The sequence below is a fragment of the Sinohyriopsis cumingii genome, chromosome 15 (assembly GCF_028554795.1).
Source record: "Sinohyriopsis cumingii isolate HCF-2022 chromosome 15, ASM2855479v2, whole genome shotgun sequence".
Taxonomy (NCBI): domain Eukaryota; kingdom Metazoa; phylum Mollusca; class Bivalvia; order Unionida; family Unionidae; genus Sinohyriopsis; species Sinohyriopsis cumingii.
Window position 1 is genome coordinate 39,044,386 of NC_142975.1, and position 19,855 is coordinate 39,064,240.

General features: G+C 35.0%; 1 protein-coding gene across 1 annotated transcript in view; it reads right to left on the minus strand.

The window, feature by feature from the left end:
- Positions 1-13,437, minus strand: part of LOC149781647 (neuralized-like protein 4) — a 128,887-nt gene extending 115,450 nt beyond the window's left edge. Inside the window, exons 1-3 of the mRNA XM_089935716.1 lie at positions 13,259-13,437; positions 6,561-6,924; positions 3,637-3,932 (exon numbers count right to left, since the gene is read on the minus strand). Coding sequence (XP_089791842.1) covers positions 3,637-3,932; positions 6,561-6,924; positions 13,259-13,429 — 831 coding nt within the window. The 5' untranslated portion in view covers positions 13,430-13,437. The remainder of the gene's footprint in view (positions 1-3,636; positions 3,933-6,560; positions 6,925-13,258) is intronic.
- Between the last annotated feature and the right edge of the window lie 6,418 nt (positions 13,438-19,855).

Here is a 19,855-nt window from a genome sequence, read left to right on the forward strand (position 1 = left end):
TAGGGATCAATTTTTGGGGTATTTTCTGGTTTAAAAAATGGGATCCATGCATGACCCCGCATAATAAGCGGGTTCACGAGTTATCAGGGCGCAAGTTATCAAGGGAGTGGTGTAGCAGCAGGCAAGTATTAAATAATTAGCATTACCCTCTCTTCCCCAAAAGACCTTTTAATAGCAATTTAATACATTACCTGCTACTTTTACATTTTTGAATTTACCAGTTCACTATAGTAAACTGGTGGGATGTAGAGCCACATGTTATGCTGTTACAATTAGCCCCAAAACTCAATGCCTTTGATCTGGTGAGCCAAAGATTGAAAGCAAAATGCAGAAAGGATAGAATGAGACCTATAGAAGGTGGCCCTCATAACATCATATAAGGATGAATTATCTGAATAGGCAAAGAAGCCAAGAGAAAGCTAAATAAAACCTTAAGGCCCTAACTGAGCAAGGGAGACAATCTAGATTATACCCATAACCGATACAACTGACACTGGGAATCTCAACAGAAAGTAAAGCTAACAAATTTGACTAGTTCTTAGTCCCAAAACCAGGTTGGCACTAAGTCATAAACCCAATTCACTTGTCCTCCTCCACAATGAGAGTGAGGGAAAAAAAACTGTCTTAATGGTTATTTTTTGAAGGAAATGCCACTCACTGGTTCATATGGATTTTTTTGACAATGCCCAAGGAAATGACACTCAATGGTTTATAAGGGGTTTTGACAATGCCCAAGGAAATGACACTCAATGGTTCATAAGGGGTTATGACAATGCCCAAGGAAATGGCACTCAATGATTCATAAGGAGGAGGGGTGGTGACAATGCCCAAGGAAATGCCACTTAATGATTCAAAAAGGTTTTTTTTGACAATACCCAAGGAAATTACACTCAGTGGTTCATAAGGGGGTTATGACAATGCTCATGAAAATGACACTCAATGGCTCATAAGGGGGTTATGACAATACCCAAGGAAATGCCACTTAATGGTTTAGAAAGGTTTTTTGACAATACCCAAGGAAATGACACTCAATGGTTCATAAGGGGGTTATGACAATGCCCAAGGAAATGGCACTCAATGATTCATAAGGAGGAGGGGTGGTGACAATGCCCAAGGAAATGCCACCTAATGGTTCAGAAAGGTTTTTTTAACAATACCCAAGGAAATGACATTCAGTGGTTCATAAGGGGGTTATGACAATGCTCATGGAAATGACACTCAATGGTTCATAAGGGGGTTATGACAATGCTCAAGGAAATGACACTAAATGGTTTATAAGGGGTTTTGACAATGCCCAGGAAATGACATTTAGTGGTTCATAAAGGGGTTATGACAATGCTCAAGGAAATGATACTAAATGGTTTATAAGGGGTTTTGACAATGCCCAAGGAAATGACACTCAATGGTTCATAAAGAGGTTATGACAATGCCCAAGGAAATGGCACTCAATGATTCATAAGGAGGAGGGGTGGTGACAATGCCCAAGGAAATGCCACTTAATGATTCAGAAAGGTTTTTTTTGACAATACCCAAGGAAATTACACTTAATAGTTCAGAAAGGGGCATTGACAACGCCCAAGGAAATTACACTCAATGGTTCATAAGGTGATTTGACAATGCCCAAGGAAATGCCACTCAACAGTTCATAAGGGAGTATAACAATGCCCAAGTAGAACACAACAGAGGCCTTAATGAGCAAGAAACAACTGTCTGAAGTTCAAAATATCTGATTAGGAGACCTCTACATAATTTACATATATCTGAAATGGCTGCCATTTATTCAAAAACAGTGGGGACCAGATATTCTTTCTCCTTGAAAAGATACAGTACAGAAGAATGTCTGCTACTGCACACAGATGGGTCAGCTAAGATCAATGCATTTCCTCCAGCACCATTCAAATAGAATTCCCCACTTTGCATCACAGTCCTCTAAAGTGAGGGTTGTGGATGGAGTTTTTGCTTACCTGACTTTTGTGATGATTATAAGTAGTAAACAAAATGTTTACTAAAATTTGAGTTCAATGCTTAACTTTATTTACAAGTTCATGGAATTCTCCATAGATATTATTAGTTTTCCAGAACATTCTATTGTTTTGTAGTGTGAATCAGTATATATAGGGATTAATAAAGGAATAATTAATTCCTATCTTAAGATCATGATCTGGAATCCATTCTTTTGTATATCAATGTTTGGATGAGTTAACTTGTAACCTCCATTTCCCAACAATTGCAACTCATAAGACTTTCTCAGACTCCATGTAAGTGAAACAAAAACCTCCAAAAAAAACATAAATTTCCTTTTATTGTTAAGACAATTTACATTACAAAAATGCAAATTAAAAACCATTCTCTCATGTAAGAATAATGAATACAGCAAAAAATTTCATCAAGAACAAAATAAACAAAAAAAGATGAGGACCATCCTAAAAATCTTCTGGTCAGTACTTGACATGAATGAATAATCACTATGACATGGGATTTTCACCAAAAGACTTCTAATAATGTCTAACGTATCCTGAATGAAAATGCTGTATTGAATTGTAAAGCACTTAAGAGCTTCTAAAGATTAAACACTGTACTAAGTCCACATTATTAGTATCTGTGAATGCAAATGTTTCAGACCACTTGCCCACCTGAGGTTTCAATATGCAATAACAGGAAAGAAATATATATATGCTTTGTACACAATTAAGTGTTTCTTGTTCTTTCTATCAAAGCAGAACAATAACCGGCATCAAAACGGAGACATTTTACCAGTGTCAATCAATCTGAAGGACTTTACATTGGTTCATTCATTTGGGTCACCTTCTATAACGCACAGGAATCCTATAAAGCCATGCATGAGAAACTAATGGACTTTGTACTGAGGGACCATGGAACTTCAAAATGGTATGACCATGTGAATGGAAACTAACTTCAAATGGTATGACCATGTGAATGGAAACTAACTTCAAATGGTATGACCATGTGAGTCAAAACTTACTTCAAAATGATATGACTATATGAGTGGAAACTTGCTTCAAAATAGTATGACAATGTCAGTGGATACTTCAAAATGGTATGACAATGTGAGTGGAAACTTACCTCAAATGGATGACCATGTGAGTCAAACCTTACTTCAAAATGGTATGACAATGTGAGTGGAAACTTACCTCAAATGGTATGACCATGTGAGTCAAAACTTACTTCAAAATGGTATGACAATGTGAGTGGAAACTTACCTCAAATGGTATGACCATGTGAGTCAAAACTCACTTCAAAATGGTATGACAATGTGAGTGGAAACTTACCTCAAATGGTATGACCATGTGAGTCAAAACTTCCTTCAAAATGGCATGGCAATGTGAGTGGAAACTTACTTCAAAATGATATGATAATATCAGTGGAAACTTACTTCAAAATGGTATACCAATTTGAGTGGAAACTTACCTCAACATGGTATGACTGAGTGGAAACTTACTTCAAAATGGTATGACAATGTGAGTGGAAACTTACTTCAAAATGATATGATAATATCAGTGGAAACTTACTTCAAAATGGTAAGACAATATCACTGGAAAGCTACATCAAATTAATATGACAATGTCAGAGGAAACTTAATTAAAAAATGGTATGACCATTTGAGTAGAAACTTACTTCAAAAAGCTCATCATTTTTCAAAGGTCTATTGGTCATCACAACACCATTGTTGAATTCATCAAGAGGGCGGCGCCTTTCTGCAGTCAGATGGTTGTTACTAAGTTTTACCAGGGTTCCACAGCGTTCATGGAATTGCAACCTATCATTGGAATTATTCTGGGAGTCTATGGGTTCATCAGGTGTGGTTAGAGGTTCTGTTGTTCTTGTGGCCAGGTCACTGACTATCTGATTGGATAACTGTACCAAGAACTCATTTGCCAGCTGATGGGCAACTTCATTACTCAATACATTCACTGAAATTTCAAAAGAATTAAAAACATCAAAATGGTAAAATAAATGTATCCTTTAAAAGCAGGGCTCCAAAAACCAAACTTTAGTAGCCTTAGGATGATATGCTACCCAATTTTAAAATTTAAAATATTTATTCACAATTTTTTAGTGCCATTTAACATTTTAATTCACAACAGTAGTGCCATTTAAAATTTTAATTCACCAAGCCCTTTTACATTTGTCACTTTGGTCACTGACAGAAGAGGTCAACTGAATGCAGAATTAAAGGTTGAGAAAAATTGAGGGTTTCAATTGAAACAATCTAAATAATGATTAAAAAACATAAGGTCATTATTAATAATATACTATATCTGACAAATGTCAATGGTCATTGTTAACAAAATACTTACATCTGACAGAAATGGCAATGTTCATTAATTGTTTCAACTCCAGAACCACCATACAAAATCAATATTTAGAGTTCTCTTTACCATCTCTCGACATACTGCATGGCTTTCTATTCACTCTTAAAGGGCTTTAATTCTACCTATTGTCTGGTCTTCAATTCAATCTTAAAGGGCCTTAACTTTACATATTGCATGGCCTTCTATTCTATCTTAAAGGACCTTAACTCTACATACTGCCTGGTTTCAATTCAATCTTAAAGAACCTTAACTCTTCATATTGCCTGGATTTCTAATCAATCTTAAAGGGCCTTAACTCTATACACTGCCTGGCTTTCTATTCTCTCTTAAAGGGACTCATTTTCTTCTGTCGATTCTGATTAACAAAGTGCCAGTCATATCTCTATGTGTGGTGGAATAATTATTTATATAACATGGTGGCTCAATTTGAATACAAATGTATATTGTTTCCCTTGCAGCCCACAACAATGAGATATGTCAAAATTAGTTCTCATGCATTACATTAGAATAAAGGATCAAGCATTTTCAATACTGAAAATAACAGATGATAATACAGTATACACAAGACATACATAAAGCTAAAGCAAATGACATTAACACAATAAAAGTAACAACTCATTCTGGTTCAAACAAGTAAAATGTTTCTTTAAAACATTCAAAAGATTTGCCTGTTTTAACATAACAAAAAGTTCCATATCAATACTCCAGAATACTTAAAACTGCAACTAAAATGTTCTTTAACACATTAAACCCTGGAGGTTTTTGTCATTTTCGTCTGAAATTCGAGTAGGAAACACATTATGAAGCTATTTCTGAATACATCTCAAAACACCAACTTCCAGGTGATCTTCCAATAACACACTTCCTATTGTATTAGAAACATCATTTTTCACTGGCTATTTGGCTCGTGCATGAGCAGAAAGGTAAAAGTTGGAGTTTTTTTGTGGGTTTATTTGCTTTACGGACCAATTATTTTCATATTGAGACCACTCTTTATTCCAAATGCCCATTTTATCCTACTTTTTGCAAAGGTTCATCTGTCTGTTTGCTGTTCACACCAGTCTGCCTTAGATACGAGTCCAAAAAGTATAAAATCCAGACACAAAATTGGATTCTGACCACAGGCAAATTTTGGGCAGAAAAAAAATCGGGTCCAAAAAATGAGGTTTTTCCCCTCTGTATTTTGTAGTGCAACTAGAAATTCCAGATTACTTGATATCATTGTAGAGCTACTACCTCCTGCCACTTAAACTCGTCACCAGGGGTTAATGTGTTAAGAGAAGTTATTCTGTCCCTAATTCTAGGCCTTTACAAGGAAACAAATTTCAGACAGTGTCCAAAGGAGCACCCACAATTCAACCAACGGTTGGATTCAAAATCTGGTATATTATTGTTTACTGACTTGAAGGGCAGATTCCCCATATTATCAAACAGTAGTCAATAACAGGAAGAATAAAAGCAATACAGTAAATTATTCTAATTTCTTTGGGTATGTATTTCCTGATTTTACAAAGTTACTTTACTTGAAAGGGATTTACAAACATAGCCAGCAAGTTTATCTCCCTTTAAAATCATGTTCAACTATTAATCCGAACTATGTTTCCTTTTTAATATTTTCAATCACTTGACCATTTCTCACCAACATTTACCATATATATCATTTTTAATTCATTTATTACTATTTTACTTTATTCTGACCACATTTTAATATTTCTCATATCAGAGTTCGGTAGAGACTCTACAGTATTTATATTGCTGCTAAAACTGCAACTGTTGTGTGATCTGCAAATTAGTCTGTATTTGTGTGGGCACTGTGAATAGAGAATTTATGAATATAAGAAAGGGCAGTAGTCCTAAGATAGATCCCAGAAGAACACCATGTTTAATTTCAATTTAGCCAGACTGTACTTATCCAACAGCAATTCATTCTGTGAGACAGATATTATGAAAACAAGTATTGCATTAAATCTGTAACATTTTCACACTGATAATGAAGCATCATGATCAAATAAGTCAAAAGTCTTTCTGAAGTCTAAGAATAATACACCTGATGATTTTCGTTCTCTTTTTCATGCAGCCAACAGTTTTTGAGTTTTATGAAACCTGTTTGGCATAAATGACCCTAGAGAAAACCTGCCTCTTACAAAGATTCTAAGTCTCTGAACTCCGACAAAGATTCTAACTTAGCCATAGAAGAAAGGCTAAGCTATTGGTTAATAAGCTTACCTGTGTTTCTATTATCAGTGCTGTCTGGGTCAATAATTGAAACTTGAGCACACTTTCCATACATGTCTACAACAGCATACACTGCTGGGGGTATTTCTGAAGCTGCGATTCCTTGGTCAGCTCCATTGACAAAGAAATGTAGTTCCCCTTCTGCTGACCTCATGACCCCCACTCGATCTCCCTCTGAAAGCTGGTCAAGGTCTGCCCCATATTCTTCTATCATTGAGTGGCCATCTTTTAAAACTGAGCTCCCTGACATAACCCATGTGCCCTCACGAAAACCTGTTGCACTGATTGGAAATATCAGACTGTCAGGATCGCATGTTGTCACACCAATTTCAATAGAGCCACTCCATGAATTCACCTATAGAAAAAAGATAACAGGAACGTATATAGATTGATACAAAGCACACGATGGATGGATGGATGGAACAGCACTTTTTTAAAAAGATAAGCATCTCAACTGGAAAATTATGGAATGCATTGCAAGGCAAAAAGTTTGTCTCGTATGACATACTGTAGAACACACTGGGCCAATTCTACATCTCCAAGCCAACAGAGGTGGGAAATTGAGATAGCCCTGTTGAGAGTTAGAATTAGTACAGCTTATTCTGCGTACACAGTCCACAGTAGTGAGGAACATAGAACAACATGTACAACAGCAAGACTTAACAAGCTGTACTCTAGATCCCCCAATCCCCAGGTGTGTAATAGAGACAGAATGACCTGTTGAAGAGTAAGCATTAAGTCTTTTCTACATCCCCAACCCACTGAGAGGAATAGACATAATGACCTGTATTCAATATCTCCAACCCGCTGAGGTATGGAACAGAGACATAATGACCTATATTCTATATACCCAACCCAATGAGGTGTGGAATAGAGACGTAATGACCTATATTCTGTAACACCCATCCCAGTGATGTGTGGGACTGAGACAGAATGACATATATATATATATATATATATATATATATATATATATATATATATATATATATATATATATATAACCCCCATCCCACTGAGGTGTGGAAAGGAGAAAAAAAGACTTATATTTGACAACCTCCATCCCAAAGAAGTGTAGAATAGAGACAGAATTACCTATATTCTAGATCCCCCATCACACTCAGGTGTGGAACAGAGGCAAAATGATCTATATTCTACATCCCCAAACCACTGAGGAGAGGAACAGAGACAGAATGACACGTTGAAGAGTGAGAGTTAACAACAGTCTGTTCTACATCCCCAATCCACACCCATGTGAGGTAGAGACATAATGACCTATATTCTACTATCTCCATCCCACTGGGGTTTGGAAGAGAGAGAGAATAACCTATAATCTATATCCCCAACCCACAGAGGTGTGGAATAGAAACAAAATGACATTTATTCTACATCACCTATCCCACTGAGGTGTTGAATAGAGACAAAATGACCTATATTTTACAACCCCCATCACACTGAGGTGTGGAATTAACATAATGACCACACTTCTACAACCCCCATCACACTGAGGTGTGGAATATAGACATAATGACCTATATTGTACAACTCCCCTCCCATTGAGGTCTGGAACAGAGACAGAATGACCTATATTTGACATCTTCAACCCACAGCAGTGTGGAATTGAGACATAATGACCTTATTTTACATTCACCAACCCAGTGAGGTTTGGAATAGAGACAAAATCACCTATATTCTACATCCTGAACTCGCTGAGATGAGGAATAGAGACAGAATAGCTTGTTGAAGAGTGAGAGTTAACAATGCCTATTCTACATAAACAGGGATGGTCCTGGCTTTTAAAAAGCTGTCGCCAAAAAAATCGCCAACCTCAATATTTTGTCGCCAATTTTCAAAAAGTGTCGCCAGAAAAGTAGTGTACATTTTTCCAAGTGTTAATTTAGTCTATTAATGTAATAGGCAATGAAAATTACAAAAGATGGATTAGTTAATACTTTAATTACAACAAGCATTAACAAAATGTTACAAAGTGTTACATGAAGATCCGTCGCGATTTTAGGGCTGCCCACTTGTTGAATGCAGTTTCAAAGTCTAATTTTTCACATCTGTACATGCTAATTCTCATTAAATTCTCGAGAGATGAGATGCAGAGCTTATTTCTGATGTCAGTTTTTATGAGGTTCATCTTACTGAATCCACGTTCACAGTCCTCAGTGCTGACATGTGACACCAGTAGCCTCTCAGCAGCCCCCCCCCTTTTATGGCTAGCTTCACAAAGCTTGTAGCGAATTGCTTCCTAAATCCCAAGAATGATCACTGAATGCTGTATAAATTTTCTCGACAAGAAAAAAAGGATCTCCATTCCCACAAATGAAACTTACACGAGTCAACACCTGGCAATATTGGACCGTATATATAAGCGTAAATTCACACCCAGTTTAGGGATTCTTTCACTCCTGTATTTTGAGAAATAAATAATTATTATTAATTATGCAAAACTGTTTTTTTTTTGTGCTATTTCTTGTTGCGGAGTTTAAGTCTCTGCAGCCGTAACACGGGACTGATGGCAAAAGGAAAAGATCAATGAGTAAAATGCTGCACTGGCGACAGATGTAATTGTGATTGAGATTTTTTCCATTTGCTTTGTATGTATACACAGTAGTCGGTACTTCAAAGGTTATCAGTTTTCTATGAAGGTTCAGCAAAACTATTGTATTGGTATATGTATAAAAAAAAAACAGAAGGATTAGCCATACAATTAATTGTATCTGTTCTATTCGCGTCTTCAGAAGTCGGTCAGTTGTAGGTATAGTGCGGTAGCATGATTGACTGTATCGCAGCATACAGTACTCAGCCCAGATGTCAGCGTAAGCAGATTATGATGTAACAATGCACTGTAAAGATAGGGTTGTCAATAAGAACAAAGGATCGTTTGCGTAACAGATTGATTCCAATGCATTGCTTAGTCAAGTTTGTGGCTTCCTTTCGTTCTGGCTTTAAATTTATTCAGTCCAAATCCATGATTGTATGTACAAATTAAATAACCAAAAAGTATGTCGCCAAAAAAATCGCCAGATGGGATATTTTTGTCGCCAATAAGGAAAAAAAATCGCAATCTGCGACATTGGCGAAGCCCAGGACGATCCCTGCATAAACCAGCCCAAAGCAGAATAGAGTGGTGAGTTTGTGTCTTCTAAACCTGCAAATATGTACAACATATATGTAAACAAAAGACAAGAACTAATATAATTTTAAACACCAGTAGTATAAACTTAAACACCAAAAATATAAACCAAAAATAAACTTAAATACCTGTAATATAGACTTAGTCACAAAAAAATATAAACTTAAACACTAGTAATGTAAACTTAAATACGAAAAATATTAACTTAAACATTTATAAAATTGTCAAATATAATAATATTGAGAATGCTGACCATGATTTGCAGACTTAGTAAGTGTCTCAGGACTACATACATAACTGTTGCTTTTACCACAACCTTTACAAATTCTTCTAAATACAATGATTAAATTCATCCGAATTCAACATACTGTTAATTTCTCCAGCTTTGCATGTTCCCAACTTTCAGAAGCTTTAAGTATGATAACACCAATTAAACAAGCCAAACTCAAAATAGCTAATCAACTCATTAGCAACAACCTGACAGCTGAAGTCATTAGACCAATGTTATTTAAGTAAAAGTACTTACTTGTAAGAATAACAGAAAATGGTTTAAAATGACCCAGTGTACATTTATTACATCAAAGAAAAATTATGTAATGAGAGAGTGGAACCGGAAACATTCTTGCCATAACTGTAACAAATAACATACAAATTTTAATTACCCAAATCAAGAACATTAACCTAATAAAACTGAAAACCAAGAATGTAAAACAAAAACTGTCAATCGAAATCCTTCAAGCTGATCATTATTTAGTCATGTGATTTGTTGCACAATCTTTAGTGAAAATGAAAACAATGATGCACTGCCAGTACTCAAGTGTCAGCCATTCTTATCACTGCCAGTACTCAAGTGTCAGCCATTCTTATCACTGCCAGTACTCAAGTGTCAGCCATTCTTATCACTGCCAACATTCAATGTTAGCCATTTTCATCACTGCCAATACTCAGTCAGCCATTCTTATCACTGACAGTACTCAGTGTCAGCCATTCTTATCACTATGAGCTTTAAGAACCAGTACACATGTATTTTCAATGACAGTGATCCTTTTGATTGCTAGTGGTATTTGATAACCTTCATGAGAATAAGCATAATTCATATGGAAAATTTGCTAAAACTATGTCTAAGTCAATTACATTACATTGAATTGTTCCCATACCAGTTTCCACATAAGTCTGACATGGTAATGGTACCTAGGATTAATCAATAATCATCTTTACTTGATATTTTAAGTCCATTAGTAACCACAATCAACTATAATCTTTACTGGGTATTTTAAGTCCATTAGTAACCACAATTAACTGGCTCTGGTGGCAGGGATAAACTTTAAAGTCAGAACAGCTGTAGTGACAGAAATTATTTGGGGATAAAAGAAGAAGAAAAAATGGAAGTCTCTAAGACCAGATTATGACTACAGAATTCATTCAATCAAATGCTGCATCCAACAATCAAGCAAGTACACAAAAAAAGTGCAGTGCATTTCCAAGTGCTACATTTATTTCTTTGATGAAGCTCTCATATACTAAGAAAATTGTCCCATTTTTAACATGGGGGGAAAATTTTCACTCTGAAGTTTCAGCTATAGAATAGACCCTGCACAATACCCATAGAATTCAATCTGGGATACTGGAATGGAGGCCACAGACTGTATACTATACATTGATTCTGACATTAAGATTTTCACAAATCGCCTCATAAAGATATCTGCATGCAAGATTAGTTGTTTATATCTGTGTGAAATAATATGTTTATGGCAAAAGGTAGTGTACCAGTCTACTATTAGTCTCTAAATAATGCATATGGCAGGTTGTTGTTGGGTTTAACGTCATTTTTCAGCACACGATAGGCTATACATGGCGGCCAGTATTAATGGTGGAGGAAGAACCTGGGAAAACCCAGGAAATAAACACTGACCCATGAGAAGCTACTGGCAAGCTTTCTCAAATACCCACATAGGCCGAATCCGAGACTCGAACCCACGCAGACAGAGGTGAGATGGCAGTGATCCGTAATGGAGAGTGCTTTAGACCACTTGGCCACCTCATATGACAGGTAACATGCTAAATTTACAAACAAGAATATGACAGGGACTAAGATTTGCAAAATTTATTAGACTATAGACATGGTCTCTCACAGAACAATTCTTTTGTACCAGTGATGCAATAATACAGCTTCAATTGAACCATTACCTATGATGAATTGACGAAAAAAGCTAACAGAGAATAAATTAAAATTACATCTGTCTTCTATCTCTTGCTTAACTTTCTCAGTTTCTGCAGAGAAGATAAAACTAAAATACTTTTCTATTTTTAGAAATTTAACAAGCCATGATATACTAAAGATTGTCATTTTTAAGTGGTTTGTTTTTAACATAATGACCTATGATGTGTCTATTATGAGGACTTCCTGATTAATATGGTCAATGACTTGGTCATTACTGTCATAGACACCATGATTATGACAATGAAGTGGTCATTACCAGCATAGACAACATGATTATGACAATGAAGTGGTCATTACCAGCACATAAAACATGATGACAGAATGAGATGGTTGTTATTGAAACCATGACAAAAAATACAAGTCATAATAGATGATGAATATCCATAAAATATTTTGAATTTTAAGGAAAAAGATTCAGTAATAGACTGAGAAATACATTTAAATGTAAAATATGGTAATTACTACAAAATAAGAAAAAAAGTATCATGTAATAACTTTATAACTTTAAGTGAAAAATATGATAGTTACTACAAAATATGGTTCTAACTCGATGAATCCATGAAAACTAAGGCATAAGTTTCACTTCAGCCAAATGATCACATCAAAATACCTGGATGTAAACACTATCCTACTGTATTTTTAGTTTTGTAAATAAAATAAAAAAATCATACAACTAGCTAAGAAAAAATCCATATTTTAACAGTAAACTAAATACTCTACATTTTGATTTTTTTTCTTAAAAAATTAAATCTAGGTGCCTTGTTTCAAACTACTAATATGAGAAAGAACAGAAGCATCTTTATTCCAACCCAATAAAAGCAACATATTTGAATCATTAAGGATTAATACAGAAAATGCACACGTTATTAAACCAATGGTTTGTTTTTTCCACATGCTAGTTACTTTCATCCGAAAATTACACTGCTTAACAGGTCACTGGAAACGTACTAAATACTCTCATCCTCGTGTGCGTGTGATTTAGATTTTTAACGCAGCTTTAACAACTGTGGTCATATCGCTACGATGTCTGCAGTGTGGCAGTTTACGGTGAAGTCTGACACTGGGTCATCGTGCCACGGAAAGTAAACTGAGTGGGGGGGGGGTCATTAGAAACGTACTACGAAGTGGATGATATGCAACTGGCTCTTTTCTCGATTTAGTTTCTTTTTATCAAAATCTATTAATTATACATAGGCAGTTTTAATATTATAACCACAGCGTCGGCGATAAAAAGAGGTCATGAATAACTACGTATTAACCGAACCCAAACAAACCTCTTCACATCAATCACCTACCCCCAACTTAAGACGACCCATTGACAGTTACCTTTTTATCAATTTTAACCTCAAAGATCTGATTGTCCTTGAGTGTATCGTTACTAAGTATAACTCCATTATTGAATTCCTGGGTTGGGTAGTTTCTCTGGGCAGTTCTATTATCGTCGCTCAGTGTAACTAAAGTGCCCGTTCGATTATGGAACCTAAGTGAATTGGCCATGTTTTTGTTTCTAGTTCCGTCATATGCACACCGTTTATCAAACGAAACGAATATGGACTATAGGCGCCAAACTCTGGTGACACGCAATCTAAAAAAAAAAAAAATTAAAAATAAAAAATACAAATAAAATTATATGTAAAATAAACATGTCTAACTACTTTGTTCTCTTTTTGTTGTTTAAGAGAAAATTATATTAATATGCATTTAGAACAATTAAGCAGAAAGTAAAATTAAACTTCAGACGATCATAGTACTGAATTAAAAAAAAAAAAGTATATAATTTGTTTATAACAGACCAGAGTAGATATAGATTATAGGTTATTCTCTCTCTCTTCCAAACCCCAGTGGGATGGAGATAGTAGAGGTTTGCCAATTTATGTTGACAGAAAAGCTCTTTATCTTGAAATAGAATGGGAAACATTAAAATCGAGAATAATTTTCTTATAAATTATTTATGTTTAATAAAACCGTGATGGACCCGCAATATTTGTCGGAAATTCGTTCACTCCTTGTAGAAGCAGAATGAAATCATTCTTATCTTGATAGAGGATAGTAGATTCGCTCGTAAAAGTTACTTAACCGACTGTAAATTAATCAGATCTTTTTTTTTTTGACATCATGATTTTTATTTTTGTTTTTACGTCCATCAGTGTCTATCACATCGTATTGTTTTCTTCTTTCCTTGTATATATAGATGTTATAATTCCCTACATTTGGAATGCCGTGAATTCCTGTCCTTGAGCGTTTTCATAAATTCATTTGACCTAGTTATTTTACTCGAGGATATAGAAAATATACCATTATCAAAGCTTAAAAGGTAGTAACAGGATGAAGCGATTGAGACAATTTATATTTCTGTTGTTAGTATATGGGAGAGTTTCAAACTGAAATCCAAATAAACAAGACAGGTCGTGTGTAAGTTCAGTTTACTTGAGATAATTGTTATATAGATTTGATTTGTATTGATTGTTGACTTTTCTTAGTGATCTTTTGTTATGTACATTTGTATTTTGTACCTGACCTTGACCTAAGTCAGGTTAATGGTGTACCTGAACAGTTACATTTATTTGTTAGGCAACATACTACATAGCTAATATTTCTCTATCATGGTGACTTAAATATTCAAATCATTAATAATGTAAACATGTTTATTTGAGTGAAAGATACAGCCCTGATTCTGACTTTAGACTCTTCCAGAATGTAAATTTTCTATTAGTTGACAGAGTATTTTCATAAAATGGCAATTTCGACCTAGGTCAAATAGAGGGGTATATAATCTTGTTTACATTTGGATTAATTATTCTTGCCTTGACATCTGAAATATAATCAGTCTTCTTGTTATGTTCAGTTTTTAATTTATTATTTATTGAGATTATCATTCACCGGAATTAAAAAGTGTTAAAAAATATTCTTGGACTGAATGATAGTAAATTCAGACAAGGACATTTTGAATTTTATTATTGTGATACGTAAACAAAACCTGAACACATCGCCACATTCCATGCCACTGGCACATTAGCACATTCGATACTACATACACATCAACGCATTCAGTATTTGAATTTATTTGGAATACTATTGGAATTCAATGGAAAATTCACACCTTTGGACTTTTGTGATAGATTGATCTAATTGGAATTTAATTTATAATTTAATTTGTAATTTCTTTTGAAATGTTCACTTTGTATTATAGGGAAATAAACTATTTGTTGAATTTTTACAGAACTTGTTGAATTTCGCTCTTTTAGTTTAAGACTGTATAGCGGTAAAAAAAAATTTTCTATAACCTCGAGTAAAATATCGGGGTAAAGCGTTTTTGAAAATGCTCAGGCCATAAGTCCAAATATGGTTGAATATTACTTTTTATAAAAGATTACCCTATTCTAGAAAGGAATTAATATTCTGAATTTTTTATTTCTTATGTAGACAACGATAAGAATTAACCTTTTTTAAAAAATATGTGTTATTTTGGATTTCAGTTTTTAACTCTCCAATTTCAATGTATGTCCCTTGGCCTGGCATTTTTGTATTAACAAAAAACTTGAAACAAAAATATGCAAGATCGTGCTCGGAATTTTGTTTATGATGATTTCACAAGCAGCTATCATACTTATGGCAAAAATGCCAGCTCTATAGGTGTGCAGACTTCAGCTTACGGTTCTAGAGACTTAAAAATACTGAATAAGCGTGCTCCCAAATATTTGTACGATTTAATGTTTTAAGCACAATACAATTAAATTTAGATATTCAAACATTTTAGATGTCCCAAGAATTAAAACTTCAACATTTGGCTATAATACTGACATATGCAATTGCCATTTTATGGAATGAGTTAGCAAATAACTTTAGATTGCAATCGAGTTTTAATTCATTCAGAATCTGTAAATGTAACAAGTATAAATAATACCACCCCCGCCATGATGGCAGCTAATGTTTGTGTAAGCGTTTGTTGTTTATCTGTCCTTGTCTTATGTACTAATCAAATGCCCTATTGTAGGCTTGTTTCCTTTAAGGCGTAGGCTGCACTGCAACGTGCTTTTTAGGCCTGATTTGGTGTTTCTAAATTATTTTAGATTTCAATTTTGTCCATATTATTAATTCTATTTGTTATTTTGTAATCCTAAATTATTATTTTTTTAAATCCAGATACTAAATTCACTTTTTCTCACGGACTTTTACAATGCTTTGCCTGTTCATGTCTCAAGTTATACATTGTATTTTTGTATTTATATACTATGATTGTTGTGTTTGTCTTGGTAATCCCTCCTGTGTTTGCTTGTTGTAATGCCTCATTTGTTTGATGTAATGTTGGTAAAACTCTTATGAGAGCCTCTGATGAATTTTTATTTTAAATCATGCCGACGTTAAATAAATCTCTCATATTGTCTTGCCTTATCTTGTCTTGATAAACCAGGTTAGATTGTTATCTACAAGAACTCTATGAATTTTATCATGAGAGGTCATATTCAGTTTAACAGTCAAATAGAACTTGGAGTTTGTCACTAATGTCACTATCTAGCCTTGCTCCCTTTTTGTTGTTGTTGCTTTGTTTCCGTCTTTATTTATAATAATACCGTTTTCCTTGCTCCATACTTCAAGTCTGTGAAGAGTATCTTGAAAGCTATTTTCAAGCGTAGTTTCAGTTTTACTTGAATCTGACAGTGGAGGTCAGTGGAAGACGTTTAATTTCCTATATATATGTAAAGTCATTCATAAACTGACAAAAATAACTGAGTTCTGAAGAGACAGCCCAGTGATACTCCACGATGAATATTTTTACTAAAAGAAGGAAATCATTTAAAGATACTTTGTACATGTTATCAGTTAAATAAGAACCATTTTAGAGTTTTATTACATTGATAGATTATCAGTTTTTCAAACATCTTTTCATGGTCTACAAGATCAAAAGCTTTACGCAACAACAACAACAAAAAACAACCATAATAGTGCATACTATTTCTTCTTTGTCCGCTGCTTGGTGCCTTTTATTATCCATACACATGAATGCAGTTTCACGCGAGTGATTCTGTCCAAAGCCAGACTGATTATTATGAATAAGATTATAAGTGTTCAAACAGTTCAAAAAAGAAAAATGTACATGTTGTTCTTTTAATTGTAAAGGTCAGGAAAGGATGGATAAGCGTCTCTAGTCAATTGCATTATCTTTAGTTCCAGCTTTATACCGTGGATTTTAATCTGGCAATTTTCCGAGTCTGTGGAAATGTATTTGATCTCATAATGTGACTGCAAATGAAAGCTATTCCCTCTACTACGTCAGGTGCAGCTGCCTATGGAGTCTTGCTCCAATCATATCACGGATGAGACTAGACAATCATCCATTTTTATATCACGGATGAGACTAGACAATCATCCATTTTTATAATATACATCGATACAAATGTATTACTCGTTCCTGGAAATTTAAAATTTACATTATAATGGAGTTTTTCATAACAGAATTCGAATTCCAGACCATATAGAGAGAATTTTAGATTCTGTATGATTTTCAGGAGTTTGAAAACAAATAGTGATTAAAATATTTGAGATGTTGCTTAGATTAACGGGAAACATGATAGAGGGACAACATTTCCGTTTTACAGCTTCCTGTACGAAACTTGGTAAAACCCCTCACAATAGCTTTAAGGATTATCTCTATTTTCATCCAGCCCTCTTATTGTAGTGTGCTCTTTTGCCTTGACTTATCATTTTATTAACATTGTTCATCCAATTGTTATATTCAGGTTGATTTCCTACCGATTTTTAATTCTCTTCTCTTCATAACACAACAACTTTGGTGTTATTTTCCATCCTGTGCCTTTTTAAAGGGGCATGTTTGTTTACCGTTTCCATGAAAAGATTCCTCCAAGAAACTAAATAGTCATCAATAACTTCAAAAATCTGAACTGTATTCCATGGAATCCGTTTCGAATTTAACAGGGATTTTGAAAAGATCATTAAGTAATGGGTTTATGTTTTTTTTTTAGTTTTCTTTGATTTGCTATTGAGTTTAAGTGTTAGGAAAACTGGAAAGTGGTCCCTCAAACCAATCGTAGTCACTTCCAGAACATTTATTTGCATATTGGCTTAAATATATGTATTTTAGAGGTACATATTTTGCTCTAGTGGGATCATTTGCAGTCAGCAATGAGCTTTCTAAACTCAATGGTTTCGCCAACACACTGAGTGGCACAGCTGTTGCATGCGAAGAAACTATGAAAGATTGTATTCTTAACCAGACATCAGTACCTGTGATTGATCTTGTAGCTTACTCCTATCGGCGAACTTTTGAACGATTCGGTTTCGAGCAAGTGTTTGCAAATTAGACAACACTTGTTTTTGCAATGTACCTGAATATATGGTCTTGATGGAAGTTACCTTGGCATGTACCTGATGCTCCTTGAGATTTGTAGGTTTTCAGTAGTACCATAGGAACATCTTCAAAGTTCACCCTTCAGATGTTTGGACGCCTCATTATGGTGCCAATGTTTCCGAATGCTCTGTCGTTGTTCGAGGCATTAAAGTGGAAAGCTACAACGAAGGGAACACGTTTGTTCTCATAGTTTTATATTACAGGAGAGATTTTCTGTCGAGGAGGGGCCCCGAGTGGTCTAAAACGTTCACCGTTCCGGATCACTGCCATCTCACCTCTGTCTGCGTGGGTTTGAGTCTCTGGCTCGGCTAACGTGGGTACATGAGAAAGCTTGCCACTGGCTTCTCGTGGGTCGGTGGTTCTTCCCGTGGGTTTTCCAGGGTTCTTCTTCCACCATTTATACTGGCCGCCACGCATAGCCTATCTTGTGCCTCCTCAATGTAACTCCTTTTGTATCATCTTCTAGGATGCCACATAAGTCTTGGAGTCACGTTTAAAGGCAGCATGATTAAAGGATATGAGTACGGTACGAGCACACATACTGTAAGGGAGACTTTTTTTAATTACATGCTGGTGGTGGTAGCTGGTCGAAACAGACACCGATGAGTTAGTAAGTTTAGAATATAGGCCAGTTTATATGTTCCTCTCATGGGGGATGAATTGAGTATCCCAATATATATATATATATATATATATATATATATATATATATATATATATATATATATATATATATATATATATATGACCTGTTTGATATCTCTGACGAAGTTAAATCGTTGGATGGCAGTTAATTACTAAAAAAATTTTTTTTTAAATACATTTTGCTAAACGTTGCTTCTTTTTATCCATTTTGTTATCAATGTCGTATCTTGGAGGTTACTATGGCACCTCATTGAGAAGATTTTGCTCGAGTCTTCATGAAAATATTGGCATACGAAGGTGCCATTGTAGTGCCCATTGAAGTCCCATTACTTTGTAGGAAGTGTTGGTTTTGAATTCTTAAACTCAACATGTGTTAAATGCTTGGCCAATAGAACTTTGGGAAGGAAGGACCAGGTCGACTATCACTTGCTTTCTTGCAGGCTGTGATACCTTCCTCGTGTGGGATATTGGTAAATAAACAACACATCCTCTGTGACTACGAGAGCGTAATTTGAAAGATTTGTTTGTCGTGTTTTGTTGATATAATCTGTGTTATCTTGGATATATAAAGTAAGCTATTTCCGCGAAAAGTCGAAGATCTGTGTTCCCACCCTCACCCCTGCAATCAGGGGTTGCCTAGAGGTTGCTCAGCCACTGGTTCACATTTTGTTTTATTCTTCCTGTAACTTTTATTTTCTGTAACTTTTATTTTCTTTCTTTACCTTTTGTTTTCTTTCTGCAAACAAAGGAAGCACCCACCTTTCGTTTTTTATTACAGGAGAGAAAACATTATGCTAAAGTGAAGAGTTTAAGTACATAAGTAAAACGAGACCAAGAACTGACGTTCCCATTGAAATGTACGCTTTGCTTTCGCGGGAAAGTGGAAAGGATATTGCCGAATAATTCGTCCC